The sequence below is a fragment of the Streptopelia decaocto genome, assembly GCF_964273445.1.
Source record: "Streptopelia decaocto genome assembly, chromosome: 7".
Classification (NCBI taxonomy): Eukaryota; Metazoa; Chordata; class Aves; order Columbiformes; family Columbidae; genus Streptopelia; species Streptopelia decaocto.
The window spans coordinates 1,505,984-1,529,101 of NC_138661.1; the positions used below are offsets into that span (position 1 = coordinate 1,505,984).

Genomic DNA, 23,118 nt, shown 5'->3' on the forward strand with positions numbered 1-23,118 from the left:
AATATTATACTCGTTTGTTTTAATGGTTGTACTCCAATTACTTGCATATCAGGGTTTTTTAATGCTAGGGTGCCGAGAGAACACAGAATAATAATAATAATTATAATAATAATAATACTCTCCTTTAGACAAAAGTCTTTTTTGTTTTTAAATGAAGTTAAAAGCTGAGATAATTTAATGAAAAACGTCTTCAAATTGTCATAACCAACCATAAGGGGACTTTACAACGCGGTGGAAAACCGGCTGGCTATTGGGTGTTCGGGCGGCTCAAAACCATTTGTACAACTTGCTCTTGTAAAAGTGGATTTGTTTTTTTATTATTTTTATTTATTTTTGTTTAATTTCGCTACGATAACAAAATAATCTCTCTGGATCTGCAGAGTCTGGCTGCAGGGCAGGGGCTGGGCCCCGTCCCCCCGCCGGGCCGCCCGCCTCGCCAGCGGGGGTCTGGTACGGTAAGAAAACCTCCTTACCACCTTTTGCGCTAAAACGTTATCTCAACAACCCTTTTCCTCCGGTCGACCCACTCGATAACCTGAAAATAAAGAGATAAAAACGTAACGACGCTGCTCCCATCCCCAGGGCCAACGGGAGCTGTTTGCTGATGGACAGCGAGCTGAACGGCCGTGGCTGGCTGGAAGGTCGAACGACACGCGTCTCATCCCAACGGGCTCACACAGCAGCTCAGGTCCATCCGTCCATCCGTCCATCCATCGTCTCCTCGCCTGCATCCGCACCCCCGGGCGCCGTAGTTCGTTTAGAAAATAGTTTGCACAAACCACGTTTCAGCCGTGCGAGCTTCTCTGTTGAAATCATCATTATTATTATTATCTTATTTATTATTTGTTTTAAATCAGGCTTGTTTCATTGAAGGCACTTGGTTTCCATGGCGATTCTACAAAAGACGGTGGTTTGGTTTCTTCGCCCGGCCGGCCGGAGGGCTCGGGAGGGCGGGGGGTGTGCGGGCGGCCGCGAGCGAGCCTGGGGAGCCGGTGTGACGTGGACGAGCCCAGGTCGCGCACCCTGGATCGCGATGCATGCAGGAGGAGACAGCGCAGCCACCGAGCACAGCCGTGGGGAACGGGGCAGGAACGGCCTCAACCGCTCCGACTCGGGGTTGTTCTCTAGGGGAGGTGACAGCCAAAGAAAGGGCCTACAGTTACTGAGCTCTAGACTAAAAACCTCCTTGAAGGGAAGATGAACGCCAGCTCTTCGCGTACCCTGTTTGCAGTGAGGTGTTTCTCTCCCGCTTTTTGTTTCTGTTTCCTCTCTCATCCTTTGTTTTTTTGGCAGGCCGTTCGGTTTCCATGGTAACAAGCAAACTATTCATTTGAAACAAAACCAGCCGTGACTTTGTGCTTTGACAAGGGTTCTATAGCTCTTCTCCGAGAGTCCAACCAGACGACGCTGTGTTCGTTACTGACCACAAAAGCACCTGAAGGTCCCGTCCTTCCTTAGGCCAGGTCTCGTTCTCAGGCGTGGTTCATAGTGAGTTACACTCCCGTGATGCCTTTTAGGTCCCCAGTGCTTTTTAATTATTCTTTAATTATCTATTTACGTATTTATTTAACTTTTGAGTCAGTCAGTGGAGGAATCTTTGGTAGTTTGTTTTTAAGCGTCCGTTTTACAAAGACTCTTTCTTCATGCCGGTGCCTGGTGAATCTTTTGTAGCCTCTGCCAGGATAAGGTCACCTCTGATGACTTAGGACAGACATGAGGATGACAACGGGGATAAGTCGTAGATGCGCTAACGTCCCGGCAGCACCTGATCGTAAATCTACAGAAAGGGGGGAAAAAGGTAGAATTAAAGAGCTGCCCGGACACAACATTGCTACAAGGATCAGAAGACAAAGGGTTTGGCCACCAGAACCTGCTCTGCTCACCCAGGTGGAGGCAGCTGGGGAGGACAAGGGGGTGGCGATCGACTGGGTCACAGAATCCCAGAATGTCAGGGGCTGGAAGGGCCCTGGAAAGCTCATCCAGTGCAATCCCCCCATGGAGCAGGAACACCCAGATGAGGTTACACAGGAAGGTGTCCAGGGGTTGGAATGTCTGCACAGAAGGAGACTCCACAACCCCCCTGGGTAGTTGGTCCAGGCTCCAGAGCCCCAGCTCCCTCAGCCTTTCCTCACACGGGAGATGCTCCACTCCCTGCAGCATCCTGGTGGCTGCGCTGGACTCTCTCCAGCAGTTCCCTGTCCTGCTGGAACTGAGGGGCCACAACTGGACACAAGATTCCAGGTGTGGTCTCCCCAGGGCAGAGCAGAGGGGCAGGAGAACCTCTCTGACCTACTGACCACCCCCTTCTAACCCACCCCAGGTCCCATTGGCTTCCTGGCCACAAGGGCCCAGTGCTGGCTCATGGTCACGCTGCTGTCCCCAGGACCCCCAGGTCCCCTTCCCCTACGCTGCCACCAGACTCCCTGGTCTCTGCAGGGACAGCTCTGTGCAAGGTCACCTCGCAAAGAGACGATGAGAACGGTGTCACCAACTGAATGAAGCAGGAGACGTTGGGATAAAACCCCACCTGGCGTGTGGTTAAGGTCTGTGCTGTAACACACACGTGGGGCTGGAGGGGTGACACAAGGTCTGTGGGGAATCACAACACTGATACTCAATAATTCCATATTGTTTGGACCCCCGGATGTATTTTTAATGTTCTTCTATCTGTTTGCCCATCTCAAATCACAGCCACCCAACGCCCATCGGCCCTTAACTTGCATTTCACTTTAAGCCTCTCCAGCTGAACCGACAAACATATTGTTCTCCGGGAGAAAACCCATCCTAGAGGTGTCTCAAATTTATACCAAGATGCAAAAGCCACTTACTGTTGGCCGGCTGGTCTGATTTCATGCACTCTCCTTCCACAATTGATACGTCATCAATAGCAATATCGCCTTCGATGCCGGGGCCCCGGATGCCCTCGAATATGAGCTGCGAAAACATAAAGAACAAGCAGATCAGAGGGCGACGAGTGGAAAATGTCCTGCGGTGTTTTGCGCGGCATTAAACCGCACCGGTGGGCTTGGACTAAGTTAGGAACGCTTCCTACAGCTTTTACGTTTTGGAACGAGCTGGAGAATAGCACAGCTGCTGGTCGTGTCCCTCGTCATCGAGCGGGTGTCCCCAGGTCAGCTCCGCCGCCGTGCCGACTGCACGTCTGTGTGTATGTAAGCACGACAATCCTGGAGCCAAGAGCGGCATTAAACACACGAAATGCTCTAAGGAGCTTTGGGGTGTTTTTCTCTTTGGGTGTTTTTCTCTTTGGGGTATTCTTCTCTTTAGGGGTTTTTCTCTCTGGGTGTTTTTCTCTCTCTTTGGGGTGTTCTTCGTTCTGGGTGTTTTCGTCTCTCTTTGGCGTGTTTTTCTCTTTGGGGTGTTCTTCTCTCTGGGTGTTTTTCCCTCTCTTTGGGTGTTTTTCTCTCTCTTTGGAGTGTTTTTATCTTTAGGGTGTTTTTCTCTTCGGGGTGTTCTTCTCTTTGGGTGTTTGTTTTTCTCTCTCTTTGGGGTGTTCTTTTTGAGATGTTTTCTGCCTCCTGAAGCGAGCAGCAGGGGCACATTTAGAAGAACAGCGTCCGCACGGTGTTGGAGGACTGAGCATCCACCCGACCACGGACCACATGAAAACACACGAGCCACAAAATGCCCGCAGTAAAACTGTTTCTGGCTCTTGAAGGTGGCCCCACCAGTCCCTCCCACCTCACCCCCCACCCTGGGCTGTCCGCCCCACAATCTTCTCTTGGGGGACGTTTCCTGGCCCATGAAAGCTGGGGAGAAACCTCTGTGGAGCGGGGCTGGTGTCCCCTCACCCTTAACTCAAAGCCAAACTTATCACACGGGGTTGGGAAGGAGCTACGGTTGGTTTGGATGCCCCAAGGTCCCACAGTGATGTCCTGTGACCACCGGTGTGATCACAGATCTCCTGCCATGGCGGGAATTGATGACAGTGACAACTCCACTTGTCTCCTACCCCGTTTAGTGGCTCATCATCGTTCCTTTGATCCCTGCTAGGAATGGTTTCATATTTATCAGAGGATATCGTGATGTCTTTAATCAGGGTAAGGGTTTTATTCCTCTTTAAGGCTCCAATCTGCTAAATGTCCACCTGTGATTTCAACCACTTTCTGACACACATCCCAAGCGTGAAGCCCAGCAGCTCCAGCTGGGAAGGGAAATGGAGTCAGGATGGAGGTGGGCGCATTGTTGCACGGTCAGTAATACTATTTCCCATAATGCTCATTATTACGTATGGATTTCTACGTACTAAAGAAACCAAGTCATCCGCTCTCCTTCCCCAGACCTGACGTGATGCTGTTCTGCCATTCTGCTGCTTAATTAGCTTTGTGGACTCATTCTATGTCGCGAGAAATTCATTCACTAGAGAACTTCAAAGCACTTCTAAAGAGACGAAGGGATTACGTGAGGAATCTGTTTTCCAAGCAGCACCATGTGCAAAGTTCTCTCTCCCTTCCCCACCTGGCCCTCAGGCCTTTGAGATATTTTTGGTTAACAATGACAAGTTTTTTAACTTTAAACTGCAACGATATATGATAATTTTATAAGGGCGTGCTGTGGTGACAGTAATGTCTATTTAAAAACAAATTTTAATTAAATCTGGAGGAAATACTTAAATTTCACCCCATAATAACTAAATGTAGCAGGGGACGTCGGGGGCGCTCGGACAGGCTCCCGCTGTTGTCACTGATCCAGCAGGACTCAGATCTGAGCCTCTTCTTTTGGCAGCTCCTTTGCCCGTTAATACAGTTCAACCAGAGCTGGTCATTTGAAAGGAGAACCTTCCATTAGAAATAACGAGGGGCGGTGGAAAACGACCCTGTACGTCGTGGGGTCCAGCCACTGGTCCCGCCGGATGAGTGTCACCCAGGGACCGCGGTGCCACCAGACGCCATTGATATCCCTCAACCTCGGCCATGGATGCGTCTCGTCCTTCCGCTGAGCACCCCCAGGAGGCGCCTGCCCTGCAGCGCTCATCTTGTCATGTAAGGCAACTATTTAAACAACATAAAGCATATAATATATAATAATTACATAAGGCGTATATTTAAACCACACATAGATGAGGTTCTTAGGGACGTGATTTAGTGCCAGTGTTGGGTCATGGTTGGACCTGGTGATCCCGAGGGTCTCTTCCAACCCAAATGATTCTGTGACTGTCTCCAGCCTGCCTGGTGTGTCCTGGGCCGGGCAGAAAGTCTGCGCTGGAGCACTAAATAAGCCGAAAACCTGTGCATCCAGAGCCGGACATATCTTGGTATTTTATTGAAGTGCCACGCTGTAGGTTAATTACTATAATATTAATATATTAATGCAACGGGAAACTCTAACTGGGAAAACAAGTTTTCCTGTAATTTACGCTGTTGTCTGAAAACAGCGTCTCAGGTAATTACCCCCTGACAAGTTTTCAGCTCTGCCTGTGATAATGGGATGTATTCAGTGGCTCCTCTTGTCCCCAAAGTCCAGCTTGTCACAGAATCACAGCATGGCCTGGGTTGGAAAAGCCCTCCGAGATCATCCAGTCCAACCCTTGGTCCAACTCCAGCCCATTGACTAGATCATGGCACTAAGTGCCATGTCCAGTCTCAGTTTCAAACCCTCCAGGACGGTGAGTCCAGCACCTCCCTGGGCAGCCATTCCAATCCTGACCACTCTCTCTGCACAGAATTGCTTTCTCATCTCCAGCCTCAGTTTCCCCTGGCAGAGTTGAAGCCCATGGCCCCTTGTCCTATTGCTGATGCCTGGGAGAAGAGCCCAATCCCCCCCTGGCTAGAACTGCCCTTCAGGTAGTTCTAGAGAGTGCTGAGCTCAGCTCTAAGCCTCCTCTTCTCCAGACTAAACAAGCCCAGCTCCCTCAGCCTCTCCCCATAGGGCTTGTGTTCCAGTCCCTTCCCCAGTCTTGTTGCTCTTCTCTGGACCCGCTCCAGCACTTCAATCTCTTTCCTGAGCTGAGGGGCCCAGAACTGACCACAATACTCCAGGTGTGGCCTCCCCAATGCAGAGCACAGGGGAAGGATCACTGCCCTTGTCCTGCTGACCACGCTGGTTTGGATACAGGAAATACCCAAAATTCATGTATTTCAAGAGACCATTGTAAATGTTTTTTTTCACAGGATAATATTGCCTTCCAGTTGCTAATCTGAAATTAAAAAGCACTTTATATCGACTACCAGCATCTTCTGGAAACTGAAAGACATTTTGTCTTCAAGCAAATCGCCGCTGTTCCGCCATTAAAATGCGTGTTACTAAAATCTACGGTGCTCACCTATTTAAAGCGAGGAAAGCAATGATCTGTCTGTAAAGCAGCTTTCAGAGCTGAAATGAAGCTGCGAAGCCCCGTGTCAGAGGGAAAGCACCGGTGTCCCCAGCCCCGTCTCTGAGCTCCCCGTGCCCCACAGCCACGTGTGTGAGCTGGGGAAGGAGCGATCCAGACTGATCGTGGTTGGGGAAGGAGCGATCCAGACTGATCGTGGCTGGGGAAGGAGCGATCCAGACTGATCGTGGTTGGGGAAGGAGCGATCCAGACTGATCGTGGCTGGGGAAGGAGCGATCCAGACTGATCGTGGTTGGGGAAGGAGCGATCCAGACTGATCGTGGTTGGGGAAGGAGTGATCCAGACTGATCGTGGTTGGGGAAGGAGCGATCCAGACTGATCGTGGTTGGGGAAGGAGCGATCCAGACTGATCGTGGTTGGGGAAGGAGCGATCCAGACTGATCGTGGTTGGGGAAGGAGCGATCCAGACTGATCGTGGTTGGGGAAGGAGTGATCCAGACTGATCGTGGTTGGGGAAGGAGCGATCCAGACTGATCGTGGTTGGGGAAGGAGCGATCCAGACTGATCGTGGCTGGGGAAGGAGCGATCCAGACTGATCGTGGCTGGGGAAGGAGCGATCCAGACTGATCGTGGCTGGGGAAGGAGCGATCCAGACTGATCGTGGCTGGGGAAGGAGCGATCCAGACTGATCGTGGTCTTGCAGTGAAATGAACCAAGTTGAGGAAACGTGGGAAAAGGAAGAACTGTGAGGTCAGGCCAGGACATGGAAGTGAGTTAACACCATTTGGCTGCTAAATGTTATGCAAACTAGCAGTAGATTAAAACATAAGCGTTAGGTTGACAATACTTTTAGCCAAATCTGTTAAGCATTAATTCTGAATTTGTTTGATTGTTGCAAGCAAGCAATTCTACAGAAGAGTCCCCAGAGCCAACAGTGCTCTTCCAGTTGGCAGAAAGTGCTGCTGCCGAAGGTGAGCAGCTGTGTCCTGCTCCAGTAGGACAGACAAGAACCGGGGCACCCAACATTGAAGGCCTTGGTGCTAAAGACACCTCTGTTCCACTCTGAATAAGCACAGGAGGGAGGACACATGTAAAGTCTGAAATGAAAGGGTCCAGGCTGCTGTATTTTATCTGGGTATCCCAGGATAGCCCTAGAAGTACAATGCAAAAACTGAACTAATAAGTAACATTCGTATAAATATTTCATTACCTGTTCCTCCCAATGCTACTTTTTGTCATCTAGCTTTGGTCTGTTCTTATAAGCATCAGGTTCAGTTTTCATTCCAATCCTGTTCTTAAGCTTAGGTACTAGAAGAAGATAGTTTGCCCATAGTAAAAAATGGGGCAGATGTGTCAACAGCTAACACTTTGCACTGATGCAGCTGTACAATTCTGAATTTTTAGCATGTATAAAATCATAAAATCAATAACAGTCTGCCGGTAGTAGTAATTTTTAAGCCATTAGCCATCAAAGCCATGCTGTGTCTTACAGTACCAAAGTCCGCATTACTGTAGCCCAGTGTACAGACAAGCCTGTGCATGTGCTAAGGCCACATCTTCTGTGAAATACTCTAGATGCAAATGTGTGGGTTCCGTGCGCCGTGCGCGAGCCGTTACCTGGAAGGACGTCGGGGGGTTTATGTTGACGCGGGCTTGGTTCCAGTGCTGCCCCTTGTTCCCGCTGGAGGACCAGAGCGGGTTGTCCATCGCCGTCTGGCCCTTCAGCCGCAGGTAGACGTTCAGGCTCCCTGCAAGAGAGGTGGGGAACGGGAGCTGCTTGGGCTGCGGTGGCACCATCGCGCACTCCTGCCCGTCCTTTGCTGGGAGGGACACGGCCTTCCCGAGCTGACAGGGGCAAAAGGAGCCTTGTTCTTACCCAGGATAAACAAGCAACGTGGTTGCTTTAGGCTCAGCTCTGGCTTGTGAAGCCTGCCCAAATTCTTGCTTACTCTGTGCATCATTTCACTAATGGAGATCACAGAGCTTGGCAAATCCACCCCAGAGATAGATACGATGCGCTTAGTCCTGCTAAAGAGTATTTCTGAAGGACAATATAATGCTCTGAGTCAACATAACCCTGGTAAAGTTCAACCCACAGACCTGGTCTTTCCCCCTGCTGGCCTTTAAGTTACTCGTTCCGGCATGGACATTATTTGCAGCAGGTAACAACGGATCACCTGCATTCAACAGCCCTTTGGTTCACCTCGCAGTCTCAGACCATGAGCGGAAACCAGAGACAGCAAATGCATCAGATTCATCTACCAGGGTCAGTAATTCACATCAGTTTGGGGATTCTGCTCCTCCTTGCCCTGAAGTGCCATCTGCAGAGGTGTGGGCAGGGGGTCTCTGTACCGTGTAAATCATTGCGTTTGCCCTCCGTCAAGAACACTCAGCAAGTCGGGTTCCCACAAGACTACAGTTCCGGAAGCTCTTATGGATTACATTTGCAGTGAGACCACTCAGATGTGGGGCAGCTGCATGGCCCCATAGCTCCTGATAACGCAAAGGTCTTATTTCCAGCAAGGGCGAAGCTCAGCGCCTTGAAAAGGATTGAATGTGTGACGGAGCAGCAAACATCCTCATCACAGCTGTTTGCACGAGGCACCACACGTGTGTGACAGCCTTGGAGCGCTCCCCCATCCTCAGCAGAACAAACACCTCATTATGCCTTAAGCGTCTGGTTTTTGTTACTTTGGGAGGAAGAGATAGATGACACCTCATCTTATCTTTCCCGAAGTTTTATGGCCATTGAGGCAGAAGATAAGGACAATTAACGGTGTTGCTGTGAAAGGCCTCATGGCTTAATTGGGATGATGGAGATGAACCATCTGTCGGACAACCAACTACCAGAAGAAACCACAACCAACAGCTGCCCCTGATGGGCAAGACAGCTCACTCCTGGTCAATACCATGAAGAGCCCAGACCCATTTCCAGAAGAGTCTTCCTAATGAGCACGAAGAGCGAGCAGAAGGAGGAGACGAACCGCCCTCTCCTATCTTAATGTAAATGAACTGGGTTGTAAAACAACGCCACGTATGGTACGAGTCCCCTCCAGAGGCTGCCGCAGGACCGATGGACCCACAGGGTGGTGATGTCTGACTCTCCCTCTCTGTCTCTCTCCCTTTCTCTTTCTGATATCTTAGTTTTCCTCTTCTCTGTCTCTCTTCCTTTTTCTTAAACATATAAAGTAATATCACTGTAAGTTCTGCCGCTAAAGTCTTGTGAAGTTTTGCATTACAGTTACTAATTGTTGCCAATCCACTGCTTTTAGAAGGGCTTTTGCTGTCAATGTATTGATAAGTTCCGTGGTACTATAACATACCTTTGCCGAGCCACTGATCGCTGTAATTTGTATACCACCATGTGCTTTTAGTAAATCCATAGTTGGACCCCCGTTGCGATTGTCTGTGATTCACTTCGCATTGCCGTGCAGAATTACCCGGAGTTGTCTCACACCTGGTCTCATCTGCTGATCAGAGCGTGTGTCACGGTCAGAGTGAACTCGTCCCCCACCCACCGGTGGGGACAGGACAACGTGTCCGTGGGAGGAGGTGGCATGTAGGCTGATACAGCCCATGCCACAGGGCTCTTTGCAATAACCGAATAATTTCGCTATCAAAGCCAGGTAATTCTATCACTGCTGAGATTACAGAAGTTTAAGATTTTTCATATCATACCCAACCTCTCTTTGCCACGTAATTTATTTGCATTAATAGCAGAATGATACCAGTCTTACTGAAAACACAGAAGAGCCACTACCGCGGCAGAGACGCTCGGCTGGTGCCCAGTTGGTGGGTGTGGATGTACCTGCCTGACTCTCTTTGCTAGATAAGCACATAACCTGTGCTAGATAAGCACATATCCTCTGCTAGATAAGCACATAACCTCTGCTAGATAAGCACATAACCTGTGCTAGATAAGCACATATCCTCTGCTAGATAAGCACATAACCTGTGCTAGATAAGCACATAACCTCTGCTAGATAAGCACAAAACCATTGCTAGATAAGCACATAGTCATTGCTAGATAAGCACATAACCTCTGCTAGATAAGCACAAAACCATTTCTAGATAAGCACATAACCTCTGCTAGATAAGCACATAACCATTGCTAGATAAGCACATAACCTCTGCTAGATAAGCACATATCCTCTGCTAGATAAGCACATAACCTGTGCTAGATAAGCACATAACCTCTGCTAGATAAGCACAAAACCATTGCTAGATAAGCACATAGTCATTGCTAGATAAGCACATAACCTCTGCTAGATAAGCACAAAACCATTTCTAGATAAGCACATAACCTCTGCTAGATAAGCACATAACCATTGCTAGATAAGCACATAACCTCTGCTAGATAAGCACATATCCTCTGCTAGATAAGCACATAACCTGTGCTAGATAAGCACATAACCTCTGCTAGATAAGCACAAAACCATTGCTAGATAAGCACATAGTCATTGCTAGATAAGCACATAACCTCTGCTAGATAAGCACATAACCATTGCTAGATAAGCACATAACCTCTGCTAGATAAGCACATAACCATTGCTAGATAAGCACATAACCTCTGCTAGATAAGCACATAACCATTGCTAGATAAGCACATAAACTGTGCTAGATAAGCACATAACCTCTGCTAGATAAGCACATAACCTGTGCTAGATAAGCACATAACCTCTGCTAGATAAGCACATAACCTCTGCTAGATAAGCACATAACCTCTGCTAGATAAGCACATAACCTGGCCAAAATGTCACCAAAACCTTCCCTAATGACCCCTGCGACAGACGCTTGTCCCTGAAACGCTGCCGGAGGAGTTTTGCGATGCCGATGCTCTGGAGATGTGTTGGCCGTGGGGTTCACACTGAGCTGTGTCCAGCAAGAGTTCACCCCCAGGTCCAAACTACTCCAAACCCCACACAGAGGGGTGACGAAGCGACTCTCAAGCAGGAGACGAAGCCATGAGCAGGAGTGACAACTGCGAATGGAGGAACAGAGTGTACTCTCCGACACAACCTGCCAGGACTGCGGGGGTTTGAGCGTCCGTCACCGCGACAACACCAACAGCAACACCGTGTGCTACAACAGCACGGTCGCCTTCTGCATCCGTTTCTGTGATGGAATGTTCATTAGAAATGCCCTTTTTTTGGAGTGAAGAGGGGAAAATCAGAAATACAGATTGTTTTAAGACAGTGACAGCTATAGAACTACAACCTCTTTCCGCCTCAATGTAGAGACACAATAAGGACAGCGACTCTTCATTTTCTTGCTCCCCAACAATGGCTTATTGTTTGCTGAAAATCAAGTAATGGGGACTTCTACTTCTCCTGTGCTTTAGGGCTAATCTACGCTGTTCTTCTGACGGTGGGATGAAGCCCCAGCACTTTCCGGGCGGCGGGCCCCTCGGACTCAGTGCTGTGACCGCTCTGGAATCGCAATCTGGCCTGTAAATACATACCATCTATTGCAGGTGAAACGACCCACTTCATCCTTCTGAATCCGACTGCTGTGGCATGGGGTGAAGGTCCCCGCTTACCTTATTTCACCAGAGCTGTGCCTAAATGCTAAAGGTGGATCTGTGCTCTGCTCCCAGTGCCTCTCCTATCGCCATGGAACATTCCAGCCCATTCCCCAGAGACCCCGAGCCCCCCAACAGCAGGCAGAGGAGCTGGATGAACCCGTAGCCTGTTTGCTTTCAATACAGCGCAACAGCATTCCTGCCGCTGTTTCTCCCCAGGCGCGAAGGCCAGGTCGCTGGCTGCCTCTCACCTATGTGCTGTCCATACATGTGGTAGTAGAAGCTGAAGCAATACGCTGTGTTGGTAGCTCCGTAGGGGTTTTTTGGCGCGACGCTGAAGACGGGACTAACAAGTCTGGCCTTTTCTCCTTCCAGCCTGGGCCGCGACGTCTCGATGTACATGTAGAAACCTGGGGGAAGTCCAAACGGAAACCGTTAGGTTGTGGTCTTCAAAACCCAACAGACACACAGATACACCAGGACATCAAGCATCTCGATTAATTTTTCACATCCATCTGGCATCCCCGTGGATTCAGAGACATTTCTTCTGCATTAAGCCCACGTGTTTTCTACAATTCCTTCAAAGACGTTTGCTACCAAGAGTAAAATCAAGGCTCAGAAACAACTTCAAATTGATGTAACATTGCACATGCACATGAGAAGAAAAGAACCTTTATGATGGGGCTCAGAATTCTGACTCAAGGTTGCAATTTGTTCCTATAAACAGCTAGGACTCATAAAATAGAAAGAAAATACCTTGATGGCAACTTTGGAAGGAACATTTTTAACCCCCTGCGTCAATCACAACGTTCGAAAGCTCCTTTCACAAAAGAAGATGATATTCATGTATTCTGACCCTGGACCACGCCAACAACAGAGACTATTCAATGCAACCAAGCACATACAATGCGGTGTGATTTTTATCCCCTTTGGTAGTGCAAGCAGGGATATAGAGTAAAATACCCTGAGTTACTGCAGCACCTGATGGGTTCAGTGCAATATGTCTGACTTTTCCAATGCAAATATCCACTGCAGTCCAGACGGGACGTTTCTGTTCACCGGGGGAGCACACTGAAAATCACACATTTTATCAACACCCTAAAAACGGGGCAAAAAAAATCTCATTGTGACAGTCTGAGCCCAAGTTAGGATCTAAATGACATAAACTGGAAGAATATTGTGCCAGAGTATTTCCCCACTAGACTGTAACGCTTTGAGAACGCACAACAGGAACAATCCGAGCTGGCCAACGGGCCTGTGGGTGGGTTGTGATTTGGGACCAGCCGCACGCCTCCCACTGGCAATTAGAAGTCCTTGAAGTCCTTGGTATGACTGGGAAAAATGATAGAGCTGGGTGATGAACCCCAAGGGACGTCCCGGACGTGTCCCGCAGCCCAAGGGGCGTCCCGAGGCCACCAGCAGCACTCACCCTCCTTGGAGCCGGTGCGGTCGGCGTTGGGCCCGGTGTTGGGGGTGTATTTGGTGTCCCTGGTGGCCGTGCTCTGCTTGGTCCAGTCGAAGTTGTCCGTGTCGTCCTGCGTGAAGAGGCAGATGTTGCCGTCCTCAAAGCCGCAGTGGAACTCTCCTGCCAACCCAACGAGCAGAGGTTTAGCGCCTGAAGCTCGTCAATGGACTCATCAATGATAACGAACGCATTGTGGGGTGACGCTTATTGAAAGCACTGAAAAACAGATGTACATTTAGTTTACACCATTCTAGCCTTGAGTGTGTGCTTTGTTTTGGAGTAACCCCCACGAAAAAACATCATGACCATCAACGTGTTGATGTTGGCTGAAATTACATCCAGATCTGAGTGCACAGCTCCTCCTCGCATTCTCAGATGTATAAAAGGGACGCTGCAGCTCCTTATCCAGCTACATTTCTAAAAAGCTGAGGAGAACAGCGTGTCCATAAAGCACGAACTATAGGGGAAAAAATAAGTGCAAATTGGGGTATTTTGTTTGAGGGATAACAGCATCAGGGAAAAGAGGATGGCAGCTTTTTTAGGATGAACACATGATCTCCTAGTGACATATTCAAAACTACTCTTGGTTTTCAACAGGGGTAGGAAAGCACGTAATGGCTGAGCGAGAACAAAGGAGCTTTGGGTTGGATATGAAGCAAACGTCTATAAATCAGGACAGTGAAGCACACGAGTGGATTGCTCAGGGGAAGAGGTGAGTCTCCACCCCTGGGTTATAATGACCAGCTAGACCAATACCTGGGAGGAAGGTTTAGGTCTGGTCTATCTGGTGACTGTATCACGTCCTGAAGGCATCTCTTAGGCTTCCCCTAAGATCTCTGTAATGTGTTTGAGGTCGAGTGGTAAAACTTAGGTCTAAAGAATAAAGACACCGAGAACCCCAGGGAGGATTCCTGGGCTGGTGACACAGGTTGGTGGGACACACAGCCCCGGGATCCTGCCTGCTGGCTACGATGGGATGAGAAAGTCTTACCGCCAAACATTTAGCAACCAAAATCAACCAAAACCTCAACGTTCAACTTTCATCTCCGAACAGAATAAGGCCCCATGCAGCAAAATGTGCAAAAGCTTAATTTCATGCACACGAGCAGTTCCTGCTGAGTTTACTCTTCCAGCAAAGTCAATTGATTTATCTGAGAAAACAAGTAAATCCCTTTTCTCCAGGGAGAACGCAGCCGTCTGCACGCGCTGTCCCCTTCTTTATGGGGGGCAATTTGTGTTCATTGTGATGAGGAGCTCGAACACCAGGCATCGTGGGACTACTCGCCCACATTCAATTGAGAAGGTGTATAAATGTTTGCAGGTTTGGGCTTTCGGTGAACTGTAAATCCCCTTAAGCCAACCGGAGCTTCGGTGTAAATCAGTGAGGACAGAGGGACGCAGAGCTTAGCTTGGGTATGTACAGCTAAACAGGGACCTGGGCTGGAGCTTGTTTAAAATATAATAAATAATAAATAAATATTAACAAATAATAATAAATAACAAGTAATAATAATATAACAATAATAAATAAATAAATAAATATTAACTAGATAAATTATAAATTAATTATGAATAATAAATAATAAATAACGTCCACAAATGGACATTATTTCAGAAAATCAGTGTTTTCCTTTAGATTGGGCAGGGGGGAAGAAAGATGAGCCGGAAGCGTAATCTCTCCTTCCTCCATCTCTTGCTTCAGCGGCTCCACAGAACAAGAGGAACGGACCAGACTTGGACCAAGGGTTGGACTGGATGGTCTCTGGGGTCTTTTCCAGCCCAGTCCATTCTGTGATTGATCCTGTGTGTGTGAATGACGCCGTCACCCCACACGAAACCGCGGTGACCCCGCAACGCGCCGGCTGCGACCGCACTTAAAACACTTGTCATCTGCTTTGAAACGTGAGGGACAATGGGTGCAAGGTCAGTTCTTCACACACGTAAGAGCTAAAGAGATAAAGGAATACTTACGGAGATGCGGGTTCACCGGAGCTGTGAGACAGAGCAGAGAGAAAATTAGCACACAGAGAAACTCTGACCCATCAATATTCAGATTACCCTCAGTTTCCCCTTGTCTGTTTGTCCCTGGGTCTGTGCGATGTCCCGCACGGCACATCAGGACCGATGGGGATTACTGGGGGGAGCTGATAAAATGGGCACTTCTATTTCACACAAATGACAAAAACCTCTACGTCTGTAATTATTTACTATTGAACTTCACCTACTTAACATCTTAACAGGCTGGAACAGAATGAAAGCCAAACTTCACTAGTGCCTATAGATATCTGAACCATGGGACTGGCCACCCGGGTTTGGGTCCAGAGCCACCCAGGCGACGCTAAACAAGGGAAATGGGCTTAGAAATCAGTGTGTGGTTCTGTGATACCTGCTTGCAGGTAAACGTGAGCATGGATGGATTGGGAACTTCTGCTCTAAGAGGTTTGTGTGAGGAACAGAAGGATGATAAGGACATGTTGGAATTGCACGCTGTTGAGGGTTTGATTGCGGGGTGACAATAAAACCCTGGCAGGTGTATTGTTAACCTCCTCTCCCCGCTTCCACTCAGGACAGGCGATTGGAGGGAAAGAAGGACAGAGGGAAGAGAGCTGGGAAAATTCAAAATGTTTTACTAATGCTGCTGATCAAATAGAGAAAATAATACAAACTCTACCAACCAATCTGGAAAGTGCCGGCAACTGCAGAGCCGGCAGCCGAAGTCCTGGGCTGGACTCTGCAGCCAACCGGAGCTGGATTCAGTCTGTCCCTGGCCTCAGTTCTCAGGGACCACTCGCAAGGTCCTCTGCTAATGTCGCCATAAGGAAAAGGGACGAGATCCTCGTGATCTCCCCCTTTTACATGAAGTATCAGGTGAATGGGATGTTATACTGGGTTGGTCAGTTTTTGGTCACCTGTTTCTCGTTGCCCCTCTCCCGAGATGTCCATCCATCCTTATCAGTGACCTCGCATTCCATTGCTGTGTCTACCAAACATGGATCTGGCTTTCAGGAAAATGCAGCTGATCTGAAGCTTTAGCTGACAGGCACACTCACTAAAAGATAAACCTAGTTTTAACAAAACATGCGATTAGCAGAACGCTTGCAATGAATTGTTATATGGAAGTAGCGGGTATATCTGCAATGCCGTCAGCACGGGTGTTGCTGTGTGTTTCTTGCTGCCCTTCCCGTGCCATATTTGTATTTATAGACGTGAACTCCAGTGTGTGACCCCCCGGATTCTGCTGCATTCGGGGTTCAACCCCAAGAGTTCCCAACAGCCCCAAATCAGCAACTCGGCTGTTTCATCTTCCCATCACTCAAATAAGCGATCAGCGATCTGCCCCGGCGCCATCTTCTTCAGTCACTTCATCATCACACTGTACTGGATAACCTCATGGCTTTTACCTCCCAGTGACCGCTGGTTCTCCAAGAAACACCCACTTTGTGAAATCCCTGAGTGACCGAACTCAGAATCAGCTGAAATTGCTGCAAAACGCATTTACCGAGGGTTTATTTGTAGCTAAACTCATGAGGTTATATGGAAACCACCACCAGCGTGGAACCTTGACTCAAACTCTTTGGATTGTCCCCAAAAAAGGTGCCTCGCCAAACGACCTTCACTGACTGATTGACAGAAGAAGAACAGATTAAAGCAGTTAGGCTGGGCTTAGCTCCTCATGTCCCCATTCCCTCCATGATTTTAGAATAACATAGGCCAACCGCAGCGGCCAACGTGTTTCCTGCCCGTACCTGTAAATCCTATAAATTGTCCATGGTGAATAAAGAAGGCAGCCTAGGCCTAGGTCAGCTCTCTGCTAGGCCCGGCTCTGCGCTCCTTCCTGAACAAGATCTCTGCCTCTGCGTGAATCCCTGCCTGCGTCCCGGTGTGTGTCGTTCCTAATCACCGCAACCAAAATCTCTCTCCAAGTCTCTCTCCAAAAAGCGAAATGTGATGAGGCGAAGGCCTGAGACCGTTGGGGGCTGCTGTGCCGCTCAAACCCAACGCACAGAGACGCACAAACCACCACAAATATATAGAAATTCAAGTGTTTTCTCCCTGCAATTAAAATAAATGTAATGGGAGAAAAACGTAAAACAATTATCTTAGTTCTCCTTGTAAGATTCCTATGATGCCTTTTATTTGCTGGGTAATGTCTATAATTATTTCTTACATCGACGCGGCCCTGCTGCTGCGCTTCCCGCCAGCCCATTAACTGCTGCGCTAAGACACCAGCGTTTCAGATTATAGTATCGGCTTTGCATTATAATAATGTACATGATATCATGATTTTACAGTTGAAGCTACAACATCCTTATAATTTGCCTGGCGATTGTTTGCTGACACTACAGTCGTTGGATAGTTGGATACAGTTGTTGGGTGAATGCTGCGGTAGAACTGCCGGTTGTAAGCACAGGAAGCATCAGCCGCTCTGGGATCCCTCCTCAAAGGGACGTCGCTTTAGGTTTATCTTATGGATCAGCATCTGGCCCGTGATTCCTGAGGCTGCAAATTGGTAACAGCACTAAGCTCCAAAGCATCTGGGGCTCAAGCGGCCACTTCTTCCCTCCTGGGTGCTGGATTTGGCACCTCATGGGCACGTTTGAGATGGGGATGTTGCTCGCAGCTGCACCAATGGCACATTCACAGAATCACAGAATCCCAGAATGTGAGGGGTTGGGAGGGCCCTGGAAAGCTCATCCAGTGCAATCCCCCCATGGAGCAGGAACACCCAGATGAGGTTACACAGGAAGGTGTCCAGGCGGGTTGGAATGTCTGCACAGAAGGAGACTCCACAACCTCCCTGGGCAGCCTGGGCCAGGCTCTGCCACCCTCACCCCCAACAAGTTTCTTCTCATCTTTAGGTGGAACCTCCTGTGTTCCAGTTTGCACCCATCGCCCCTTGTCCTGTCACTGGTTGTCACCAGAAGAGCCTGGCTCCATCCTCCTGACACTCCCCCTTTCCATATTGATCCCCAGGAATGAGTCACCACCACCATTAGCACAACGTGAATTCAGCGCAGTGTTAGAATTGATGTTTGCAACTGCTTAATGCAATGTTTTCCCTCGCTATTAACGCAGTGATGATAATTTATGACGAGAGCGAGTAGGGCGGAGCTAATCGCTAATTATGAAGAATTGCACATGACATTTAATTCCTTTCAGATTTGTTCTGCTCGGCTGTTCCCATTGCAAACCACACAATGGTATCACGGGTAGACCTTCCCTCCCTCTAAGGTGCCTCTTGCCCATTCGTTACCGTGATCCAGTTATTCCTTAAATAAATACTCTAACAAAGGTATTTTGAGGGATTTTTCGGAGCTCTAGGAATTAATTGCTGGTAATGCTGGGAGACGGAAGTATTCCATCCCATAATTGTCATACCCCCTATATAAGAAGGTGCTCATGAGGGTCACTCTCTTGGACCATGTCTGGCATCTAGAGAGGACCCTGTCTGTCTGTCTGTGATCCACAGGCCTCAGGCCCTGCATCCTGCACCCAGGTTCTGGTTTGAGAGTTTGTGAGGGACCCAGGAGTTCGGGAGGGACCCAGGAGTTGGGAGGGACCCAGGAGTTCGGGAGGGACCCAGGAGTTCGGGGCGCCTGGCCTGCAGCTGCTGGAGCCGCCAGCTCCACACACCCAGCTCTGCTGCTGAGTGACGCCAACTCCACATCGAGCACTCCAGATTGGGTTTGTATAGTTTGTATATATATTCTCTATTTATTAGTAGCATTAGTAAAACCCTTTAAAACTCTCCAACTTGCAGTCGCAGTCTCTCTTCCTTTCCCTTTATCTTCCCAATCATCTTTCCGATCTAAAAGAAAGAGTGGGGCGAGGTGAGGGGACAACAGGGAGCGTCTGCCATGGTTTATTGCTGCCTTGCCTTAAACCGTAACAGAGCTATTTCACAAAGCTAACATTAATTTGTTCTGCTTTTCTCCCTTATTTCACACAAACTTCAATAGGATTTTGCATTTTGGCTTTTTGGAGACATTTCCTGGGTGGAGGTTTTTGTTTCTATCCAGTTCTACATAGAATTTGGAATCCCCGCCTCATCCTTTGCAGCGTTTTGCGGGACTTGCCGCCTGTTCTCTCCACACAACCCCCGCACAGCGACAGAACGACGCCCAACGCACCCCCACGCGTCCCCATGTACCCGAACATGCTCTTACCGCTGTACTTGATGACCCGAATAGTTGAGTCCCCCTCCCCGAATCGGGTGATGGGCGTCAGGCGCACTTCGTAGGCCTCCGGCTTGATCAGCTCGGTGAGGTTGTAGGTAATTAACTCTCCCTTTTGGATGTGGCCGTTCACCGTAATTTCCTGCTCCCACCAGCGCTGTTGTCCGGCCTACAATCAGAAGAAGGATGCGATGTCAGAGCTGTTGGGACAGGTGTTGTCATCACCTTCAGAACCAACGGGAGCACACGGAGCAGCCCCAGGAGCCTCCTCCATCCTTCCCATGACCCGAGAGGGTGAGAGACACAGCGAGAACGTGGATCACCCTGAAATAACCTTGAGCACCCAACCTTGGGCATCCAACCTTGAGCACCCAACCTTGAGCACCCAACCTTGGACACCCAACCTTGGGCACCCCCAACCTTGGACACCCAACCTTGGACACCCAACCTTGGGCACCCAAAATGCTCCAGATTTGCTGTATGCAGGAAAAGCGCTGTGTAAATTCAACTTCGGGGGATTTCTGAGCTGCCTCCTTTCGATAGGGCAATACTGAGCCAGAAACTTCCGCAGATACCTTTGATAATTAACACTTCACGTTTAAAGTTTGCAATTACCACAACGAGTCACGAATCCATATCCAATTCAGGTGCTGCTCTGGATTATCATCCTTTTCTACATCCGCCCAAACACAATTGATAACGAAGCTCCATTGTTTTATTCATTCCGAACACAAACCAATTTGATCTCTCATTCCGGTGTTACACATCCCGAGCCCGTGCTGGACATTGTTATTTCCCCACAGGAACAACGCGCATCTTTTTGCCTTGAAATCAACACCAGCCATGTGCTAATTCTTATTTCCGGGGTGTTTATTAGCGCTATGGTGTTCCTAACCTGTAATTAATTAGCAGAGCACGGCTGTGTTCGGTCAATGCAGAGCACAGGAGGCCTCACGGGGACTCCTTTGCCTTGCTCACCTTTGGGTATTTAGAGTATTTAGAATACTTAGAATATTTAGAATACTTAGAATATTTGAATATTTAGAATATTTGGATATTTAGAATATTTGGATATTTAGAATACTCTCTGTGTGCTCAATAAAAGGACATGTATTCCATGCCCATTGTTGAGAAATGTTATATTTTCTAAAAGACTTGGACATATAGATTTCTCGAGGAATGAACCCTATGGGATGATTAACCACGGATCTCCTGTACGCACGGTTGTGTTCATAAAGAACCAACACGTCCTTAGGCCATTGTACTCGGTCTATCGATTTCAACCGTAAACTCCTTAATTGACCCCAAAGGTCAGACGAGCGTCTCTTTAATTAACGACAACTGAACGCCATGTAAATTAATGCATTGCACACCCCATAAAGAACTGCAGAAAGAATTACTTTAAGGTAATTTCTTTGCAATTTATAACAACTACGACAATTGATTTTCCTTGATAAATAAAGATGTTTGCTTAGCAGTTACATATATAAAATCAGAGTGTTCGGTGCACAATGCACAGGGAAAGGTCCCAATGAGCGTTGGCCTCATTGGGGACCTAGTGGCTGCTCTTCAACGCTTTGCCCACAATACAATCTGGTTCTGAGCACAGGGCACGCGGCTCCTGTGTCACCGTCACTTCAAAGGACAGTTGTACAGCCCTAAAGTGACTCATGGTGACAAATAACCTGTAATACAGACGAACCAACGGGTTGTACCGCGCTCACCGCCAGTTTATTCCCACAGCGCAGGTACCATCGTTCCTGGTGACACCTCTTCCCTCTGCAATGGTCTCACGGGCACAAATCCTGCCCTGAAGACACAGGATGTAAAACTCTAAGTATCTATAGTATCTCAAGTGGTTCTGGTGTCAGAACATCCGCCCGTGATCCCAACGTACAGCCGGGTGTTTGAAGAACAACCAGACAGTGTAAGGGAAGCCGGTGTGGAAACGGGATGGTCCAACAGCCCCGTCCTCTGATCACAGGTTTAATCCCGAGTTTTACCAGCGGGGTGGGAAATAAGGGAAGGAGAGAGGTCATTTAGACCAGAGTAAAATCAAAACACCAACAACCAACTCACTAAAAGCTTTGGAAGGTAAAATACACTTTTCCTTCTGTTTTTCCATACAATTGAACTATTATAACAACATTAAGACGTGAATTAGGGCACTTCAGGTCCATTGGCTACATGAGTTGTAATTTGGGCTCTCTATCTCATAGCCGGAAGCTCGTTGTTCCTTCGCTTTTCACAACTTTACACAAAGGAAACTCTATATTTTTAATTTATATGTAATTTATAATTTAACCAGAAAGGCAAAAAAACTTATCCCCGTTCACTTTTTCCTTTGCAGCAAATTTGCTGTCTAGCGGTAGGTGTCTGGTACGAGAGCTGTGCTATGGTATGGACAGAACATTATATACTGCATTGTGCAGCCATGCGACCCGCACAGGAATCCCGTTCACCAGCACATTATATATGTTTGAATACACCTGACCCTATAGCTACTGAAATAAACAGACATTAACAATACAATAAAGGCCAGTGGAGCCCAGGAGGGAGCACGCGGAGACGTGAGCTTCTCATCACCCACCGGGGGGACCATGGGCACCCACAGGCTGGGAATAAAGGAAACCGGGGACGTTAATCCTGCAAAGAGCCACAACACGTGAGTCTCCGCTTCACAGGCACCGCTTGGCTTTCCATCAGTTCTTTAAGATCTATGTTCTATCCAACTTGTGCAATGAGCCTGCGTGGTGAAACCAGAGACCCCAGGCTTATAGTTCCCAAACTTGCTGTTCCAAGGGACCCAGGCGTGCGGGCCCCATAGATGCCAGTCCCAAATGTCTCTGCCTCATAGATTCCAGCCCCATAGATCCTGGAATTTGCTGTCCCAAGGGACCCAGGCGTTTGGGCCCCATAATGCCAAACCTGCTGTTCCAAGGGGCCCAGGCGTTCAGGCCCCATAGATCCCAGTCCCATGGGACTGCTGGCACCCATGGGAGACACCTGCACCCCTGCAGTCCTGCTGATAGCACAGCACCCACTGCTGGCACCCATGGGAGACACCTGCACCCCTGCAGTCCCGCTGATTGATAGCACAGCACCCTTCAGAGAAGCCAGAGGGTGTTGTTAATTGGTGAATTAATGGGGACGTTACGTTCACTTTAACAAGCGGGTCGATCCCGTCACGGCGCCAGTTCCCACTGGAGTTCACGCTGAACCCACGAAGACACACCGTGGTGGGTTTGATGGGGTCCACGTGACGTTTTGCTCCTCGGGGATCAGCACGTGTTCCATGGGCCAGCTACAAGCGTCCCTACACCCACCTGTTTCCATGGGAGACCCAACCAAAGGTAATGCAGGTGAATCCCTTTCAGGTGATGTTTGTGGGGCATCTGGAGCCACCGCCTGAGGAACAGCTCTTGAATTCCGTGTTTCACACACGTGCTAATGAGTCTCCAGGAGGGTTGTTCGTGCAAGATGGCAGCAAACCCGTGCAGAACCAACGCTAACAACTCAAACTGGGATGGCACCCAAACACTTTCCTTATTGCCATCAACACCATCAACACTAACCGTGGTCTCTCACGTCCACTTCTACGCCGTTCCTTTAGCCACAAGCCCCCGAGATTGTCCTGCCCACCCAAAAGCTTTGTCAGCTCCCCCAG

General features: G+C 48.6%; 1 protein-coding gene across 1 annotated transcript in view; it reads right to left on the minus strand.

Moving 5' to 3' along the window:
• Nucleotides 1-1,688: 1,688 nt before the first annotated feature.
• MDGA2 (MAM domain containing glycosylphosphatidylinositol anchor 2) overlaps nucleotides 1,689-23,118 on the minus strand; it is a gene marked incomplete at both ends in the record, with an annotated part of 293,058 nt that continues 271,628 nt past the window's right edge. The window contains 7 exons of the mRNA XM_082058279.1: nucleotides 1,689-1,777; nucleotides 2,829-2,934; nucleotides 7,907-8,037; nucleotides 12,062-12,220; nucleotides 13,240-13,395; nucleotides 15,247-15,267; nucleotides 19,443-19,620. Coding sequence (XP_081914405.1) covers nucleotides 1,689-1,777; nucleotides 2,829-2,934; nucleotides 7,907-8,037; nucleotides 12,062-12,220; nucleotides 13,240-13,395; nucleotides 15,247-15,267; nucleotides 19,443-19,620 — 840 coding nt within the window. The remainder of the gene's footprint in view (nucleotides 1,778-2,828; nucleotides 2,935-7,906; nucleotides 8,038-12,061; nucleotides 12,221-13,239; nucleotides 13,396-15,246; nucleotides 15,268-19,442; nucleotides 19,621-23,118) is intronic.